At 46.0% G+C, this 21,004-nt stretch overlaps 1 protein-coding gene across 1 annotated transcript; it reads left to right on the top strand.

The window, feature by feature from the left end:
- Positions 1 to 1,779: 1,779 nt before the first annotated feature.
- LOC149341990 (arylsulfatase B-like) lies at positions 1,780 to 19,961 on the top strand. Its single transcript, XM_089542062.1, has 10 exons — positions 1,780 to 1,798; positions 6,559 to 6,638; positions 7,654 to 7,813; positions 8,776 to 8,888; positions 9,654 to 9,764; positions 13,288 to 13,413; positions 14,502 to 14,628; positions 16,959 to 17,252; positions 17,816 to 18,252; positions 19,827 to 19,961. Exons 1-10 carry the CDS (start codon positions 1,780 to 1,782, stop codon positions 19,959 to 19,961), a joined length of 1,602 nt encoding a protein of 533 aa, XP_089398188.1.
- The last annotated feature ends 1,043 nt before the right edge of the window (positions 19,962 to 21,004 follow it).

Genomic DNA, 21,004 nt, shown 5'->3' with positions numbered 1-21,004 from the left:
GAGTCGAGAAATTTAAGGAGCCAGCACTCAATAGCTCAAGGAGGTGCAATGCGCTGCGGGCGCGGTGTGAACGCGAGATGATGACAAAGTGCTGGTGTGCGCGTGCGCACTTCCTGCCCTCATTGTTTTTACAATATGCGACTTCTCGCATGGTCTATTTGAAAGCCCCATGCAGTTAAACCATAATTATGCGAAGTGGGAATCGGTAAATACGGTCTGAAGATGCCGTTACGGGGGTTGTACATCGGGAGTTGGGATCGGCATATTTGTTCAGTGCTTTTAGGGTTCAACTCAGAACTCCGGAAGTAATCGTGCAGCGCGTGTCGGTCGTTTATCTTCAGACAACATAAATGGGCTTGCTCTTCGTCAACTACGCTTCGACGAAGCTGGCTGAGGGACCCAGATGTTGAAATGTCAAAAAGAAGAGAGGCAATGAGTCCAGCCTAGAATGCTCTGACTAGGCCAGCATCGATGTGCTATGGACATCGCTCTTATGTCTAGTTCACTGAGGGTTTGCTAGATTATTCTTTAACATGCATTAAACTGCAGAAGGCACATGCGGGCGGACAGTGCTGCAGCTTTACTTCGATAGTGTTGTTTATGAATTTATTTGAATGCAAGAATTTTTATGGGTAGTGGTGTTTCCTCCAAATTATAGCGTAGCCAAAAGTAGAGCCTGAAAGGGATTACGAGTCCCCTCTTGTGATCCTTTATCTTTTGAAGCGCGTACTTCACCATAGCCGCCATTCGACAATCATCTGCGAGTTTTAGGGCATCAAAAAGTGGTAGTCAGCGTCGAGCTATTATTAGCCGTGCTCTAATGCTGCATCTTGATCACCAAATATCACTCCTTGTATTCCTGCTGGAAGGCAACCTATGCATCCAACCCGTTTTAACGGCGCTGTAGTGTAGTTTTCTGCGTTATTTGCTTTTGTAAACGCGTACCTGACGCGCTTTTTGCTTTTGTGTAGCTTTGCTTTCCTTGCCCCATTTCCGTTTTCTATTTTTCTATATTCCCTTTACACACGTTTGTGTGCCCTTAACCTGCTTATATTACTGCCGACGAAAGCTCACACAAATGTGCCCGAAGGACACTTTTATTGCCCTTTCAGCGGTTCTTTTTTAATCCGCGCAGGTGCCGCACTATGCCGATCATTTGCAGCTAGATACTGAATGCGGCAAACAGAAAGAAACGTGGTAGTGTGATGCTGCCAGCGAAAGAGACTTTGCGCACGAAAAGATTTGCCCCAGCATGTTTGCGACTGCTTTCGGAGAAGACAGCATCCTCTTTCTACAAGATGTTAGTATGCGCATGTTTGTGATTCTTGCATACCGATTCTTCGAAAACTATACAGTATCTAGATTGGAGTCCAGGACGGCTACACTCGAACAACAATTCATTTGTGAAGGTTTGTCGTAATTGCACAATGCCCCCGCGAGAAAGTGACAACTAACGTAAAACAGTTTCCAGGAGAGCGCTGTCCAGCATGTCGTTTTCCATACGTGTGTGCACGCTCCTTTTCTGAATACATCGCGGCGTCGTGAGCCACCCGGCTTAGTTCGGTTGCACTCATCTGCGAGCTGAGGCGTGGTACAATTTGCTGCGCACTCTGGAAGACGCTCCAGTGTGCTGTCTTGGAGGAGTGTCCTTACTTTTCAATCTTTTAGCTGTCGTTGAGTTTCAACATAGCTGATGAATGTGGTCTGTCATGTCCGACATCGATTTCGCTGTTGCGGGATATAGCATTGAATATATCATGTTGAGCAACTTCGTCCGAAATGAGCCGCCTTATTTTAGGTGTGCTTTGGATATTCAGGTATTGGCGTATGCTTTTCGGGAATGTTGAAGTGCCGGTGAAACTACTTTGTAAACTTTTAGACCATGCAGCATCGAAGGGAAGCGCCGCCTGTGGATAGAAACCTCCTATTCCTTACTTTGTAAAATAGTTGCAGTAAGAAACTAGGCCGGCTCATGCTCTGTCCGGAGGGCACGTGTGGAGTGCATATTCTTCTATGAGCTAGCCATGAATGTCGAGCTAAAAAAAAAGAGGAGAATGAATCTAGAGTGAGAGAGAATAGACAGCTGAAAGCCAACGTAACTTCGATACACATCAAAGAGAGAATGTTTTCACCCGCTACCTCTCCGGATAGCGTAGTCTCCCTCCCAAGAGACAAAATCTGCATTACCACTCAAAATGACTATTTGTAGTGATAATCAACAAGACAGTGTAGAGCGTAACCCTCACGCCAAAAAAAGGCCCTCCATGAAGATTAAAACCCGGATGACTCCTGAAATTGTGTAACAAGGATAGAGTTTGAAGAATTCGAGGCTATATTAGTAGACCAAATTACAAACTGCGTTACAATCCAAATTGTCGAAGCAAATGCCCGAGTAACGAACCAGGCCGTCAGCAGTATTATAGAACAATTCAGTACTATCTTCGAAGCAATTAAAACTGCAGTAAGTGCCAAGAAGGAGAGAATATATCACCTGTAAACATTGATACAACCCACTCCCAACCGGATACAGGTCATAGATCGGTCTCCTCCCGCCATGCCGCCACACAGTAATCTTTTAGCTCTAGTAAACCTTCAACATGAAGGGAAATAAAAATAAACTGAAATCTGATGGAACAGTGCAGGATTTCGAAGAAAACGAGATATTCTGCAGCAGCACATTATCAAGATCAATAAACGCTCTCCGCTCCGGATGTGAATGCGATACAAGAAACTCTATTCGAAGTAAAAATGTAGGGATATAAAACTTTCAAGAGGAAGTTTTCTGCTCTTGAAAGTTGTCTTCTCTTTTCGCAAGAGAAATCTAGCAAATACAGCCCACCATTAGGACAGCAATGACTTCGACTGCCTTTTAACTGAACTGCTAGCACAGAAGAGAGATATACACCATCTTTATAATAAATATATACAGTAGCCCCACAGAAGAACCAGATACGACAGAGAATTACAGCATTGAAAAAGGCCAGAATACAGGCTGGAACCTCACCGTTTCTGGTAACTGGCGATTTTAATGCTTATATGACGGTATGGTGTTACTGACAGAACAATATCATGAGACTACAGTACCACACACATGATATTGGACTAACACCCCAAAGAAGCATACTGAATCCCCTATGAAAAGGCAACAGTGTTAGCCCGGACACATACCCAGATTTAACGATAAGTTTAAACGCCCCCAGAATTTCCTGACACAATACAAGGGCAAACTTGGGGAGTGATCATCATAGTATATCAACAAAGATAGAGATTAGTCACTTCAAAAGCTATAGACCAGAATCCAGAGCCGCTCCTGGGCGCGGCCATTTTCCGCCGACTGGTGCGCCGCGGTGCTGGCGTTTCTTTGGGGACTGCGGGGCGGCGGCAGCTCCGCGGCCGCGCCTGCATATAGCCGCGCTTCGGGCGCTAAAAAAACATTGCCGAGCATACTTCCGCTGCGTGGCTGTGTTGCAGGAAGTATTCACGCTATCAAAGGGAGCACATTGATGCGTTTTAATGACATTTAGTTTGACATTCACGTGAATTGTGCTGACGCTTAGAACGCGCTCCTGCTTATATCGCTACCGTATTGGTGCTCCACTGCAAAAAAAAATACTTTTTGCTCAATATCAAGTATTTGGTGTGCGGCTAGCTTGCAGTTCCAATTCCCATGCACTCTTAATCCTTCGGCCATAAAGTACCACCCACAAACAGGGCTTTCTTGTCGCATGCGTGGTGCGCCAGTTTATCAAAACAAATTACCGCTGTGAGCTTAACAGAGTCGCAGCGTCAACAAAAAAACAAAATTTCTCATGGTTTATGCAACCTGTCGCATAAAAACGTACTTTTCCTCAAATTATCAAAGCTTGAATAGATATTAGCAGCGAATCCAGCTTTCACGAATTCTGAGGTCCGAAGTCGCGTTCATTTCATTCGGTAGCTCTCGCCGCGTGTGACAGCGTTGCTTAGGCGTTTGGCTAAGTGTGAATGAATGGATTAAAATCGCGCATTTTCCGATGATTAAGGTAGATAGCAAAAGCACTACGGTAAACCCTTTACCCCCCCCCCCCCCCCCCCCTTTGATCCCTATGACATGCGTGCGGAAAGAGGAACTGAAATCGGTAGCGGTCGTGCTTACAATCCTGTGCATGAAATGTGTTTAATGGGAACTAGAGCAAGCTCAGCACAAGGGGGTGAGCGAAAACACGCGCTTCATCAGGACAACCTTCAGTCTGCAGCTCGCCTATATAGTTACTACACCACTGATTCAAATCAATAAATCCACATTCCTGCGCCTAAAATTATCATAGATGATAGCGCACGTAAAAATCGGCAACAAACGACACGCCAGCGCAGAAATCTGCTTAGAAGTGCCGGTTTCCAGTCCGCACGCTACCTGGCCGACTACTCCGCGGGAAAAATCCTTGCTGTTTGCAATACTATTCCAGAATTCCCCTGAGCAGCGTCGCCGCTGCGGTACAGCGTTTAGAATCCTGAGCCAGCAGAATATTATCATTGAAAAACGTAGCGCGAAAAACGAGACACAGAAAAGGTGAAGACAGGACACGAGCGCTAATCATCAATATCATCATGATGGGCCCAAACAACGAGACAGACGCGCACTGCCTCGCCGCACTTACTCACATCCAAATGAACGGAAAAAAACTCGTAGATGTCACGTTAACGACTAACTGCGCGCAAGATAACCGCAGTACTGTCTGGTAGAGGGAAAATGTGAGTAGTGATGCACAGCACACACGCTCATACGTTATGATGAAGCACTACAACGACAGAAGCGAACACGTAAACATGCATTGTACGCGCGGCGCCGGCGCGACCCGCAGTCCATCGGTCCGCGCGCGCCGATAGATGGCGACTGGTGTCGAGAGTAAGGGCGCGCCAGCAGCCTGCGTGTGAGGGTAAAAGAATCTGGTCTATAGAGCTTAATTAGACAGGTAGGAGGCCTATAAAAGCCTCAACAGGAGACGAAGAGCCAGAAAGAATAATAGAAAGCTCCATCTCAGAACAGCCAACGTTACTAAAGAAATGGTATTACAGGCACACAACCCATCCAAACTACAGCGGGGTACGACGTGCGACAAGATGAACGCCAAGCCAGGCATGAAGGACACGTGGCACGTTCTATGGCACCTCACAGACCCAGGGAAATCAAAATCGAAAAAAAGGAAAAACTTTACAAAAATCCTGCAAGGAAATCTGCTCTCTAACGAAACTATCTAAAGGAGATAAAGGACAGATACTTAAACACCAACCCCCAAATGCCCCTACCAAACTATAAATTTAGAGTGGAGAAACAACGTTATGAATGAGGAGATTACGATGTAAGGAGTTCGCGCCGCGCTACAAAAACTTCTCACTACCGTAGCTCCGGGCAAAGCTGGAATAAATCTATAACCACCCTAAACAAACATATTGTTTGTTAAGTTGGGACGAAGACGAGGAAGTAAAGGCGCATGTTGGTTTTGCGTAGGCTAGCGTCTTCCAGACAGCGGCTGTCTGCCCCTGTGTGCCTGTGTCCCTAATTGTAACGTTTCGGATTTTACAGTTTGGTGGAGTTACTGGGTATTTGAAACCAGGAACACTACCAGAAACACTGAATATATCAACAAATGATGGGAAGAGGGAATATTATGCCGCCATCATGTCGCCAGGGGGAGGGGGGGGGGGGGTGCGCTATCGTCCAGTCGTGCCATGGTCTCGGGCTGTGACCCCCTCCATGGTCTGAGAGATGCGCAACTATAGAGGCATCGTCTCAGACTGCTTCCTGATGCGCGGATCTTAAAGCCCGTTGCAATGAGCTTTGAAAACTGAACATGCACTATGGTAGATGCCTTGGCAAAATGGAGAAGGCTTAAAAAATCTGAACGTATACGAAAAGAACGGAGTGCTGTTTACTGTGGACATTTTGCGGCGAGTCATGAAATCACGTGTGTGGTGTTACAAGGACACATTTGTGCGTTTTTTGAAACAGTCTGCATAATCTAAACGAAAGCATATCTAATCAGCATCATGGATTTTCATGCCGATACTTTTAAAGGCAATCTACTGCACAGTACACGCTTTGTCGTTGTATATCCCCATTGGTGGCTCCCGCGCGTTCACAGGGAACACAGGGAAGTGATGTGACCTGTCTAAAGCATCTCACTCTTTCCTCTGTAAAAGTGAGCTGCTGAACTCACCGCTTCCATGAAGCCGGGAACGCATTATTTATCTATATACTGACGTGCCAGCGAAAAACTCCAGTAGCAAGGCAGGGGGGTTCTGTATGTACATGGTGCGAAATGTAAGAATGTTATTGGCGCAACGGCGATTTCAATGGAGGCGAAATTTTAGAGGCCCGCGTACTGTACGATGTCAGTGCACGTTAAGGAACCCCAGAGGGTAGAAATTTCCGGAGCCCTTCACTACGGCGTCCCTCATAGCCTGAGTCGCTTTGGGACGTTAAACCTTAATAATCCAAACCAAACCAATAAATATTCGGCTGATACTGCTGTTCTCACTTCGTTGCCAGGGCAGCGAAAACGGGCGCTTTTATTCTAGTGCTTCTGCTGTTGTCTCCACCGTCGGCGCAGGGCGCCAAAGAGAGGCCGCACATTGTCTTCTTCCTTGCCGATGACCTGGTGAGTGGGCTCTCTGAATTCCGGGCTAGAGGCTCTAGCCAAGGCGCGAAGGCTTGCCTTTCATACATAAAAAATAGTACTACTCCACCACATTAATCCCGCCACGGTGGTTCAGTGATTGTGGTGCTCGGCTGCTGACTCGAAAGAAGCGCGTCCGATCCTGGACGCTGCTGTCGCATTTCGATAGAGGCGAAATGTTAGAGGTCCGTGTACTGCGCTATGTGAGTGCACATTAAAGAATTCCAGGTGGTCGAAGTTATCCAAAGCCCTCTACTACGGCATCACTAATAGCTTCAGTCACTTTGGGACGCTAAACCCCGCAAAAGCCACTACATCCGCCCCTCCACTCTTCGTTCTCACTGAACAAAAGATTGTAGGTGGCACTTTTAAGCATAACAGTTAATATTTTGGTAGTATTAGAAGCCCCATCGGTGAAAATGCATCATAGATTATAAAATTCGTTCATTGGCTCTAGGAAAGTGACGTCACCAAACCGGAAGTGGTGCCACATTCGGTAAAGGCATCAAAAGCTGCTAATGCCACTGCATTGCTTACACATAATAAAATTAATTAGGTGTCCCTGTGAATTATTTTTTTTTCATTGGCGCAATTCGTAAAGGCAGATAGTTTTTCGGATAGGGTTCCGTTGGATGCGGAACATTGAAGAATGGAAGACGCACGAATCATGTAAACGGAACGCAGCCTATAGACTGTCTCGCAACCAAAAAAACTCTAATAGCAAAAAAATTCGACTAACAAGCTTTTATACTTCAATTCAATACCCAAGTATGTTTCACTGAACTGTTCATGCTGAAAAACAGATTTGCGAAAGCACCGAATCTCTGGCGCAAATAATGTTATTTACTGAAGACGGATAACTGGGACGGGTTAACCATGCTGAAACTCTTTTTGAGAGTCATTTTGCAAGGAATATCCAGAACTGCGAACAAAAGAAGTGCCACGATCGCCTTATTACTGATTGGCTCTTATACATCCCATGGACCCGATGCTGCAGGGATGGAGTGACGTAAGCTTCCACGGGTCCCCTCAGATCCCGACGCCAAACCTGGACGCGATGGCGGCGGATGGCATCATACTCAACAGCTACTACGTCCAGCCGTACTGCACTCCTTCAAGAGCAGCTCTCATGACGGGCCTCTACCCGATACGCACAGGTTGTGTATTACGGTCATACCCACTGCAGCAGCGTGAAATAGGCACGTGGGAGACCAGGATGACGGAAGGAGCTCCGATGTTGATAGTACAGAACTCGTGCGACTGCTACGCAGTAGATACAAAATACGGAGAGGTTGTGACTCGGCGGGCCACAGTCAGTTTCGAACTCATAGCAACCAAATTTAATTATACGCGAGTGGCAATGGGCAGTCAACAGTGTCTTCAGTTCTTGTACTTATTTCTTGATTATTCGACTTTTTGTACAGCGCTAGGAATGTAAGCGGCAGTTTCTTGTTAGAATGATAGGTATGTGTGAGCTGAACAATGATTTTGTGTGGCTGCTGGATGTTCGGCGAACGTTGATGATGGTTCTGAACTATAGTGCAGCCAAGCGCGCCAGTTCGCCAGATCTGGAACACTCCTTATTTCCTGGCAGGGATACTGAGGACAGCTTTTTTTATAGCCAGTAATTAAACTTGTAACGCCATCGGTGAAACTGACTCCTGTTTTAATTGAGTGCAGGCTAACGGCGGTGTATTATAGCCTCAGAGAACAGCACTAAAAAAAAAAACAGCTTTGATGTCATCCAAGTAGGCTGTGAAAGCGAAGTCTAGCGGCGATAATCTGTACTTGTTTTGGATTTTATAGCTTATAAGAACTCCCCTCTCCTCAAGACTGGCCTCTTTAGCATCATAACGAATTAATCAATCGGAATAGACAAACTTCAATTTGTCCTCATTGTTCTTTTATCGGTTTGGAATGATCCTTGGTTGCTATGCTCAGTTTGGGAAACACGGAGAGCTAAGTGCGGTGAGATAGCAACGCAGGAAAGTTTGAATAATCTCTATTTTGCGTGTTCGGCTGACGCAGGCAAGTAATTAAAATCAAACTGTAATTAGAAAATTCGGAAACATTTCTCATTAATGCATTTCCTTTTGGCGTCGCTGTCTTCGTCTTTCAGGCATGCAAGGCGTCCCGATTAACGGAGCGGAACCTTGGGGATTGCCCACAAACGTGCGGATTTTGCCTCAGTACCTAAAGGAACTTGGTTACGAGACTCACCTTGTTGGAAAGGTACGAATGCATTAAGTGTACGGCCCCCGTTTCTCCTACCCGGACGTAGGAGCTGTTTAAAACTGGAAAATCTAAAATGCACTTTTGCCTTTAACGATGCGTGAAGGTAGTTAAGTTAGTTTTGCCTGTCGCGGTGTAACATATTTAGTAATTTTATAGGAATTTGCCGTAAAAAGAAAACAGTGAGAAATTTTGTTTGTTGGGATACCTTCAATACGATTGTGGTGAAACTGAAGTCGATGCAAGTCCGAAAACAGTTAATATATACGGAGGGATGTGAGTTGGTGGCGTTGTTAAGCGCTCGAAAAAAACACGCGATTTTCGAAAGTCCTCATCTTCTTGCACGACACGCCGAAATCTTGTTGAGTCACAAGGCCGAGGCTAATCGCGTTTTTGATATTCCAAATTCAGAAGTAGCGGTTGCTAACAGCCCACTACAAATCTCCAATTGCAACCTGGTGCCTCACTGCAATATGTGAAAAGTTTACTCTCAGAACTTAGTTAACCTGCTAACCTGCTAAGGTGATTCGTGTTAATCATCTTTGTGGTGTCCGCCACTCTAGTATTACTACGCTGAGAAAGTGAGCTGTATATCTGAAAAATACCAGTTTTAAATTTTTGCTGCGGGCTTTTTGAAACACCTTGTATATAGATGTGTTATATGTATGCAAGGATGCCTCTATTTCTTTTTTTCCCCATGGAAGCGGGTGAAAAGTATGAAAGTTTTTCTCATCTTTGATTGCAACATCCTATTCATTTCTACAGTGGCACCTGGGCTCTTACACTAAGAGTGTCACACCACCTTACCGGGGCTTCGACAGCTTTTATGGATACCACTACGGAGAAGAGGACTACTATACCCACAACATGACATTTGTACGTAAACAAATTTGTAGGTTTAACAGTCACATTATTCGGGTGCGTTTTTTTTCAAATGTGCTCAGGACGCTACATCCAACTTGCTGTCCAGAGAAGTATCATGCAGGCAGAAAAACTAAAACTGGCCGCCCGTTTACTGCTTCGGAGAACGCGAAAGCGCTGTAAACTTTCTTCTTTCTCGATACAAGGTGAAATTCAAGGTACAGATCGCATGGTTACCGTAAACCGCTCTGCCGTTCTTTAACCTGTAAAGGGACCGACAAATTGACTAAACTATGTCATGAGATCATTGTGGAAATGGAAGGATCTTGCCTCGTATTGTAAGAGTAGAGTTCATTATTACCCAAGAAACGAATATCTGTAATATTAATTTGGCGCGGAAACCGCATAAACAATCTGAAGCAATATTTTACGGTGAAATCTTGCCATTATCGGTGCGTACCACTAGGCGACCATATCTCAGTAAAATTGTACTTTTGCGTTGTTAAATGCACAGTGAATTTTTCTTTCAGAAGTGGTCGACATATTTCATCACAATTTAAGCTATCTCCAGCTCTCTTCGATGAAAAATAACGCTTCCTTCGCATAGCTGATGAAGTGTTTGGAGGTTTTGTTAGTAGATGGCGCCACAGTGGTTTGCATAAGGCTATCACCACTGCTGTACCACCTTTATGTGTACCACTGCTGTAGCACCTTTATGTGTAACCTCCCAAAACACTGCCGCACTTGTGATGCCGGTGATAAGAAGCTGCAGTGTAAACCGCTCTTTGACCAAGCAACAATTCTGTTCAGGCACAGGGACCAACTTGTGCGGGAACTCATGGAGACGTTTATATGCGTATCAGCGGAGATAAATGCATCAGCCAGACTTCTGTCGGCTTCTCTGATAGGGAGTTCCGCTTTTTGGCAAAATCACTGGGGTACACAGGGGGTGACATGCGATGTTCTTGATGTCAGATTGGTATGTTTTGTTTCGTTTTGTTTTTCCTATTTATATGTGCTTGTGTTTCGGAATAAATCTTCAGTTGTGAGTTAGCGCTCGTCCTTGTCTCGTCTTGCTTTGTCCTCGTTTTTTTCTGCGCAAATTTTTTCAGTATGCACCTTTATTTGGCAGACCTAGAACAGAAACTTACTCAACCGGCCTTTGGGTTTGGTTTGAATTACACCACCAGTGGGCTCGACGAGAAACGCGCCGCCTCCCGGCTTTGCTCTTTGCAGACGACCTGGTGTTGATAACTTAGAGCACACAAGACATGCAGGGCCAACACGGAGCCAATCTCTGCTGCACGGAGATCACCACATTAGGGCTTCGTTTTAACGCTCGAAAAACGATGCTCGTGCAAATGATCGGCCCCAGAGACGACATAAATCGGTCGCTGGGTGGGGAACTATTGAGCGTAGGTGCGGGGTACAGACACTTGAGCGTCATCGACCTCGTTAGTGCACGCCAAACGGCCCTACGAGCGCAGTGCATCCTTCGACGAACGCAGATGAATGGTGGGCTGTAACCGTTTCTGATGGTCAGAGGCGACTGGAAACTTGTCCACGTCCCTGGCCTCATCTTCGCAAACGCAGTTGTCTGTCTTCCGTTAGAGACAAGAGTTTGGTTGGAGTGGCGCCAGAGAGAATTTGGCCCCAAAGCAGCTGGACGTCACGGCGCAGTGGCCAATGAAGCGATTCAGAGCGATCTTGATTATTCATCTTTGTTGTTCAGCCGCAAGCATACTGTCCTACCGAGGCCGCCTGCACTTCATGAGCCTCGACAGATGGGCTCGCACAATGTTCGAATATTTGGTCACTACGTGTATCCGCACAAGCTGGATCAGACGGCTACGAGCAATTGAAAAGAAGCTCGCGCTGATCCAAACACCAATGCAGGAGACTTCGGGCACAGTGTGGGCGCGAGAGTGCGCAAGCGTGTGTGTGAGAGCAAGGAAAGGGAGCGGCGTAAAGCGGTCATCTCCAAGACAACACTGACATTGTATAGAATGTACTGGACAAAAATCGGAGCTGTCCACCTGTATAACAGCGTTGGAAGTGAACTGTTGTTCAAGGCCCGTGCGGGCGCTTTGCGCACATTGGAATACCGCCGACGCTTCGACTCAACCATCGACACCCAAGCTGCAGTCTGTAGGGGACGCGGCGAAGCCGTGGAGACGCAGGAGCACTTGGTGCTGCACTGCGCGAAGCTGGTCCCGCAGCCTAGGGAGGGCCCTACCCTCCCTGATGCACTGGACTTCATGGAAGTGGAGCGAGAAATGGACATTGCAACCACCAAGGCACGCCTGCAACACTGGTGGACTCAAGCCTGACGCAGGTCCTTGTAACGGGTGTGCGTGAGCAGTGCGCCTTTTTGTTGTTTTTATTGCGAAAGCGATACTGCTCGCAGTTTGAGCCCTTCAGCGTCGTCCCGGTGGTGTAATCATGTTTGACCTTTAGCATGACCTCCGCTGTGACACCATGCCAGACGGAGAGAGACAGAGCCCCAACTCGTCTCGTCGCGGTCGTCCCAGCGTAACCACGGTGCGCCGAGCAGCAGCTGCGCGCCGCTGCCGCGAGGAGGCGCTCGCTATGATGACGTAACGCCAGACGGAGATATATCGGGTTCCGACACGTCTCGTCGCAGTCGTCCCGGCGTAACCACGCTGTGCGTTTCAGCCAGGCCATGTCGTCCGACATGCACAAGGCAAGGCTGCAACGATTCGCTCAAGCTAGGAAACGACGGCGGGCTGAAGAAACGGATGAAGTTGCTTTCGCAATTTTCGGGCTTAACCAAGCTGAACCTCTGCCAATTTTTTCTTTGGCGGGTCACAACAACGTCACCACCCATTCCAAAGCGTTGCCATGATAGACATCATCATCATTTAACCTCGTTGAAACGGTAACCAGGGTCTACGGTCCACTACAACCGTCATCGACGAGGCGTGCGTCACTGCCTGTACAGCATTGAGTGTGAAAACTCATATGTACGTTATGCGGTATTTAAATTGATTACTGCCTGGCGGCTCGGGCTATATTAGATTTTAGTTCATCACTTTTTTGGTGCCTAATTGCTGCAACTGTCGCTGATGATGGCTTCCATCATACGGATACATAAAAACGGGATCATTCATTGAAAGAAAATTCTGTATAAAAGTCTTCGACAGCATCTTCTACCAAAACCGCTGCAGAATAGGACACTTTGTAAACTGGGTCGTTAACGTTCAGTTGTCGGTCCCTTGAAGAAAGCCGCAAGAGGAAGTAGACCCTTGCCCCTATGGCCAAACGGAAAATGTACAAGAAATGCATGATTTTTTTTTTTCTGCTGGCAAATGTCTAGTGAATCGCTTTGCATTAGCGCATAATTAGTGCTCTTTGTTACCAGATACTAAGCTATTAGTTAATGTGTAGATCAGCTGAAAAACTTCCTGAAGGGCAGCAACAGTTAAGCTACTGTTTTATGGCTTTCTGAGCCTGTATGTATATTATTACCACAGCTATGAGTTAAGCGTACAAGTACACGTATGGTTTTCTTTTTCAGGACAACCGCACAGGCCTCGACTTCTGGCTGAACAAAGAGCCATGGTGGTCAGACAGCGGAAAATATTCTACCTCACTGTACACAAGAAGGGCTCAGTACATCATCCAAAACCGGCAGAAGTCGAAGGTACATATGACTCAGCTCCTCTTTTGAAGAAAGATACGACCGGTCGTGCTTCTGAGATCTGGAGCGTACAAGGCTTTCAACACACACGTTATACTTGCAGAGCTCTGAGGTGATTTCGTGGGCTCTTCTACTTTCTCAGCTGCTGTAGGGAAGTTGTGCATTGATTTTGTCGTTCGCACGAAACATTCGTTGCGGTACTGATTTGAATTTTCCTCCGAGTCTACTGATGGGGCACTGAGACCAAAGTGAAGTTGCCCTGCATCGACAGATCACAGCATTAATACCAAGCATACTCATTTCACTAAACTCCAAGCTTTTAATTCTAAAAGAAACAAAGAACTGAATTACATATGTCGCCATCATCGGTATGTTTCGCAAGTAAACTCCGTGCGTCGAGACAATTTTTGGGCGCGGATCCCAGAAGATTGGCTACATCGCCTTTCATTTCGAAACGGTGATCATGGAGGCCTTTCCGGTGTAGACGTCACGAGTTTAACTAGAGTGGCGAGAAGATTTGAAACCTGATTTTCTCATAACAAATGCGTCTTCTGGCGGCCTACAAACATCATCTTACAGAAAAAGAGCCATATAATCCGTTTTTAGTAAGAACAACAATAAATGCAGTTTCCTCAGTGTCATTTTGATACCCTTGCGTGGCGGTTGTCCAATAGTGGGACCTTCAGTTTATTTGAGGAGAAAGTAAACGCAAAGTGCTTGTGGTAAAATTTTTTGTCCTTGTAGATCGCTTGCACGTTGGGATTCTGAAATAGCAGTGCTGAGAAGCCCATCTGCGATAACACCTCCAGGCGGCTATGATCTGATCGCTCATATGATAGGGTCGCGTTACATGGCGGAAATCTCTCGCACTTGTAGACTTTTCTGCTTCGTCATCGTTAAGCATCTCATGATATGGGTGTATTTGCGTCCTATGTCACTTATTAACATTTCAAGCCGCGTGTAGTTTATATCACACAAGGTAGGAATCCACACGTATGCGTAAACATACGACCTTATTGTTAACAATGCAGAAACTGATGCTGAAGCGCCTACGACTTTTGCTCAACGCTGTTGTATTCTTTTCTTTCCAGCCGCTCTTGCTTGTAATGAGCTACCAGGCAACACACTCTGCAACAGGCCCTGAAGAATTCCAGGCGCCGCAGGAGAACGTGGACAAATTTCCCTACATTGGAGAAAGAAACAGAACTATTTATGCCGGCAAGTGTAATCGTTATGCGCGTCGAAGCGAAGGTCATGCGGGATATTGAGTCATTCAATGACTCCATCATTTGTTGCGTGTATGTGTCATTTGTATGCCACACAACTAATTTCTCAATATGAACTGTTGTTCCAACTGTACGTCATGATCAGCTTTTCGCATTCATGGAATAAAGTGCCGCTGAAAGTTATCACGGGTACTTATCGCGACACATGGGATTTGAATTCAGGGAGTTTCGGACGAAAGATTTTTTGTTCTAAATTTCTCCTTTCCTTTTAAACTCAAAACTCACAAATGTGGGACTGCCGTCGTGGGCCATTATGGGCGTCCCACCGCGACTTTTCAGTAAATTCGCCAATTATCTTGCTTTCGGTGCCTTTGCTACATCACTGGCAAGCAGCTAGAGGTTTCCACCAGTATGCAGCAGGCATATCTGCGTGTAGACAAACGGCTCGCATAAATTAGAATGTGACTCTGCCCCAATATGGTGCCCGCATGCGTTCTGAGTCAGAACCATCGCTATGAAGTTGAAGTTTTCTCATGATATTGAAGTATACAATACCCGCGAGAACAGCACCCACCCAATCGGTGGTCCCGCATGCCGGCATGCTGCGGATGTTCTCGCCTGACGCGATTTCTTCACACCAATTAAGAAACGAAAGGTGGGCCTGTTTTCACGCTTACCTGTCTGGCGCACAGACGTATGTTCTTTTAATGATTCCACATTCATTGCTACCAACAATAGCTCGGTCACAAAGTTAGCTCAAAATATTGATTTCATTCTTACCCGGAGTATTTGGACACGTAAGGTGAATGCAAATTTATGTATAGGCAGATTACTAAGACAACTGAATGGACACCTCAGACAGCGCAATATGAAGAAAAGGACGCATCAGGATATATACACCTGGACGCGGCGAGTCTGAGCGGTTGCGCTGAACTTGCTGCGTGCAGTTTTAGAAGCACGACGTCCGGTAGATAATATTAATGCTCGACGAGATCGAACGAAATTGGCAGGCTGTCCATGCAGCGGAAATGCACGCTGGTATGCGTGCGTCAGCATCTCACTCACTGAACAACTGTGTCGCTCCCTGAGCAGCTGTAGCGAAGTTACATGCAGAAGAATAGAATTCTGGGCTAGTAGGATGTATTCCATATTCAAAGCAAATTTCAGCTCGCACGGACGAAGGACACAAGAGGAGTAGACACTACAAAACCAGCCTCGCAAGTAAACTTTTAGTTTGAGGAAATGCAAATGTATACGCACACAGATAATCGGTGCATGTGCGGAGGGGCACGCAACGTATATAGGAAATGATGAAACTCAACCTGCAAAAATAGAAAAAAAAAGAAAACATAAGCCAAGACACCACCATAGCCATACCTAGCCGCTACCTCCAAAAAGACACATCAGGATTTATGTAAAAGGCATACCTTTCTGTCGTACAACGTGATCAACGGTTTGCTAACGGATATAGTATACCTTTTTTCTCTTCAACAAGATACGCCTCCATGATTTGTAACGAGGGGCGATCCCGATGCCGGTAGAAATCATGATTTGATTTGATTTATTAGGGTTTAACGTCCCGAAGCAACTCAGGCTATGAGGGACGCCGTAGTGAAGAGCTCCGGAAATTTCGACCGCCTGGGGTTCTTTAACGTGCACTGACATCGCACAGTACACGGGCCTCTAGAATTTCGCCTCCATCGAAATTCGGCCGCCGCGGCCGGGATCGAACCCGAGTCTTTCGGGTCAGCAGCCGAGGGCCGTAGCCACTGAGCCACCGCGGCTGGTGGTAGAAATCGTAGTTTTTTTTTAATAATACGTTACACATGTTCTTATTTTTAATGTCACACTCAGCACAGTGTGCAGCAATCCCTGAACGAATGGTGCCTGACGATAAATTATCGCGCTCCATGAGCCGGATGTTAAGGCTGCGCCCCGTTTGGCCAATGTACGCGTGCACACCTATTTGCATTAAAGACGTACGTACCTCATAGACGACGCCACATATACATTTCACATTGCCTCTTTGAATGTGTTACCTCTTTAAACCCCGCATGAGGAACATGATGCAAGATCATGAACCAACTCCACACGATCAAGAAGGCGTGGTATAACATACATCTCTTCTCTGGAACCGGAAGCACAAAGGTCGAACGCCTTTGTTGTGTGAACAAACGTTATCCATGCCTACCTTCCTTTGGACAATTTTGACAGTTTTTGGTTCGCGATTAAAAATGCCCCATTCAAGTATTTCATTATCGCTGGTACATCACATCTATGGTTGCGAATAAAGCGCGCGCTCTCACTGTCACTGTACTGCAGGTATGGTAGACGCCCTAGACCAGTCTGCCGGCCAAGTGTTCCGGGCCTTAGGCGACGCCGGCATGCTGGAAAACACCGTCATCGTCTTCAGCAGCGACAACGGCGGCGCCGTGTGGGGATACCAAAAAAACCGAGGCATCAACTGGCCGCTACGAGGAGCGAAAGGCACTGTGTGGGAGGGAGGTACAAGGGCAGCCGCCTTCATATGGAGTCCCCTGCTACATCGCAAACGGAGGGTGTCCAGCGAGCTGATGCACATCACGGACTGGGTGCCCACGTTTTATTCAATCGCCGGTTTGTATATGCTACATATTCTCTTATTCTGTCCCAGCTTCCACATGACACAGACACGGGTGATAGCTGAACGAGGAGGGCTGCAACTCACCTCTGCAGAAAGAGATTAGAAAAGTGTCCGTGGTGTACTGCACAGACGCAGAAACCGACTTGTTGATTTCTGAAGCGTTGCAGAAAGTGCCTAGAGACTTTACCTTAATGTTCTTAACATTATCGTCATAACTGTGGCGCACAGACTATCCTCACGATGGAGTCATAACTGTGAAGGCTAGGAGCAAAAGACAGATCGTTTGGTGGAAATAGTAAGGGATCAATATCAATAAGTATGCTTCTTGGCTTTAGCTTTGCTCCATTCTTAAAAGCCTTTATGCACTTAAGTTTTGTAGCATGCACTTTGCGAATGCACATCACATGGACAGATCAGGGCATGTATGCATGGCTCATCTGTGCAGGCCTGCGAGAGGCATGCAGTGGTACCAAGTCTGTCTACAGTAGGAATGATGCTGACGTTAAACATGTCTATGCGAACCTTGCAAATTACTTTATTGGATGTGCATTTTCAGGAGGCAACTCGAAGAATTTGCATGGGCTGGACGGACACGACATGTGGCAGCAATTGTCTTACGGACGGCGGTCACCTCGCAGCGAGGTGCTCTACAATTACGAGAACGTATTTCAAAACTCCTCGGCGCTTCGAAATTCGCGCTACAAGCTTGTCTTCGACGGTACGCGTGTCTACAATCAGCGCTACGCCATACCGGGTGGCAGCAGTCAGTGCCAGGACTTGGACAAACTTCTCGCCCAGTCCGCTGCAGCCAACGTGCTCAGGAAGCTATACAAGACAGATCGTTTACGCCTTCCTTCGGACTGGAGGCGTAGAGCTACGCTGACGTGCGGCGCAGGAAACAGAGAAAACTTTTCATCGAACACCTCTGTCTACCTCTTCGATATCGTCGAAGACCCCTGTGAGCTGAATAATTTGGCCAGCTCACTTCCGAATGTGAGTGCTCATTATCAGTCACTTAAGATGGTCATGGAACAAAATTTGCCGGAGATTTCAGAGGGGTGGAGAATTTTGCGGGAAAATTTGGAGTTGTATTGCAACAGCTGGAGGAGGGGACATACGGGTCGAGGGCACACGATTTATGAGAGAGGTCGGTTGCTATCAGCTGAATATTCGAGAATATTTTAAGGGAGCGAAAGTAAACACTTCTTTTTGAGAGGATATTCATGTGAAGCATCGTGAGTAGGTTGATCTGTGCTGGACGCACTGTTACCAAAGTTTAACAAATTCTCAAAAGGCGGTTACGGCTCTGTAACGTGATTTCAGAGAGATCTGGATCGCCCCTGTGTCTTTTTCTCCTTTATTTTTTTTTCGCCGTCCTGCTTGCACTGGTTTGTTCTGATGTCAGCCATGCATTAATTATGCTTAGCTTGTAGTCAGTTACAGTTACAGAATGTAGCGGCGAATGCCCCTTAAAGGAGGCCCCTCCAGCCAATGGCACCGTCGAACAGACGGGCCTGTGTCATCAGCTTCTTTAAAACTTCCCCTTTGACCTCTTGTCACCCCTAGGACGAACAATTGCACTGAATTCTTGGTAATCTGAATGACAGCAGCCAACATTTATTGAACGCCGAAACAGCTACGCAATACTATATATACATCATCTGCCGAATGTGCAGTCCACGATACCTCAACCTATGAGACGAACAGCCAATAAGAACGTTCAGCGAGGAATCCCAGAACACATAGAAACTACAAAGGGTTTCTGTCTTGGATCTGCCATGTTAAGGAGCGTAACACTTGTTGCTACGCTGCTACGGGGTTCGCGCTGAATGTTATGAGTTATTTTGGAGTGGGCTCTAGATGGGTTAATTTTTGACAGCATTATGGTCGCTACGCGAGTTATACGTACGGATTTGTGATCAGAGATTGAGCACGGAAGGTGTGCTGAAGAGTAATTTTTTTTTTGACAATATTGTACCCGTGTCGTTCCTGTTGATTTATTTATACTTCCAGCCTACTTTTGTACCGTTTTACCGCTTCAAATTTTTTAAAAGGATATTTTATCTCGCGGAGTTAACGAAACCTCTGATTTTATATTACAAATTGAGCAGAAAGAAATGTTTCTATTGTGCGAGTGAATTCGGCATATGCTTTTTTAATTCCAAGTAGTCGTGTGTCAGCATGCTTTGATTACAGAATCATTCTCTGATTAATTCTGGAGCGATATGCATGAACTGTTTTTTTCCCTTGAAGCCCTCTACCCCAAAGATAAAGAAATCATTAAAAGAAAGCGCCGTCCCGCTTCTTCAGTCTCAACTGCGAACGGTCCAACTGGGCCGACACTTTTTGCCTGCAATGGTTGGCACGAGGGTGGTGGTTTGCAGCGACTTTACCCACTACTTTTAAAACCATCACCCGCGAAAACTTATGGAAACTAACTTTGCGAAAATTGAGTTCAGTCGACGACTCTACTGAAGGAGTTCTGAATGCCGAAGAGCCAGATAGTGCCGCTTGTGTATGATAGATTGTGTGAAGATTGCTGTAATCTTACTCTGTGATTGTGACAGGTCGTGGCGTCTTTGAAGAAGCGCATAGATTTCTACCGTGAAGCTACCGTGCCACCGAGGAACAAGCCAGTTGACCCCGCAGGTTATCCCGAGTACCACAACGGAGTCTGGGCGCCCTGGCTGCCATCGCCGTAGACAATATTGAGCAATAAATGCCAAGATTGCAGAATATAAAGCACGGGAAGTCCTAACTGCATATCTGACCGTATAGTGCACCGAGGCGAGGTCTTCTGTCGGCGTCAACCTACAATCTGCCTGCATTCGCAGTGAATGGATGTATGTTCGGAGCGCCTCCTTTAAAACGGGGTGGTGGCACGTGTCTCAATGATTGATATTGTTTTTCTTTATATTTCTCTAACCAATCTGTCAAATTTAACGGTGTTGCCTCCAAATTCGTTATTTTTCTTTAAATATAAACAATATTGATTGTCAGTTTGAGAAATTCTTAATCATGAACTTGTATTGTTATGTAACCGCTCTGCTTTTAAGCCACCAATCTTCCAGTCACTTTTTGCTGACGCCTACCCCCGATTAATTCCCATTACCTTCGTTATCTCTGAAGCCTAGGGCCTCAGAGAGAGTGATTACGCCTGTATGGACATCTAGATAGATACTGCCATACTCTAGCAAAGTATGTTCAATAGTTTCCATAGAATACTTTATAGGGCACACGTGTCATCATAATAGTTAAATTTCATTTTGCAGCTTCACGTTCGAAAACACCCAGATCTCGTTTCAGTGAGTATAGGGTGCTGCCTTTGAGTTGTTATTGATGGATTCGTTCCTCATTGGTCTTTTCTATTTTCTATAGAGATCTAGAGCCTGCTTTTTCTCTATTGAAAAATGTAGTTCTTACCCTCTGATTTTTTTTAAATCAATGGCATCAAATGTTTATTAGTACATTGAAGCTTTCATTTCTTCGTCATGGTTTATTGCATGCTTACTGGTTAATTTGTAGTCCTTTCCCACCCACCACTCTCAGTCGACGCTCTTTTCGTACATGTATTTAAATACCTTAAATGCCCACTTTTAATCACCCGATTTCGTCAGGCATTCTTCATATATTTTATTGTAAGCTTCCCGTGCTCCGAGCGATTTCCAGCCAATGTGCCCCTGTACTGCCTCATTTCCATTTTTTCTGTGGGTTCCTAGGTAGTGCTAATCTGCCAACAGCTCTG

The sequence above is a fragment of the Amblyomma mixtum genome, chromosome 5, assembly GCF_055824585.1.
Source record: "Amblyomma mixtum isolate Tamu chromosome 5, ASM5582458v1, whole genome shotgun sequence".
NCBI classification, from domain to species: domain Eukaryota; kingdom Metazoa; phylum Arthropoda; class Arachnida; order Ixodida; family Ixodidae; genus Amblyomma; species Amblyomma mixtum.
The sequence above is the reverse complement of the archived record's forward strand: the minus strand, read 5'-3'. Positions and strand labels throughout refer to the sequence as shown.

Bases quoted from the DNA above. Each gene is read 5' to 3' on its own strand.
- LOC149341990 (XM_089542062.1), top strand. The intron at 13,414-14,501 runs GTACATATGACT...TTTTCTTTCCAG, and splicing joins AAAACCGGCAGAAGTCGAAG to CCGCTCTTGCTTGTAATGAG. The intron at 14,629-16,958 runs GCAAGTGTAATC...ACTGTACTGCAG, and splicing joins AAACAGAACTATTTATGCCG to GTATGGTAGACGCCCTAGAC.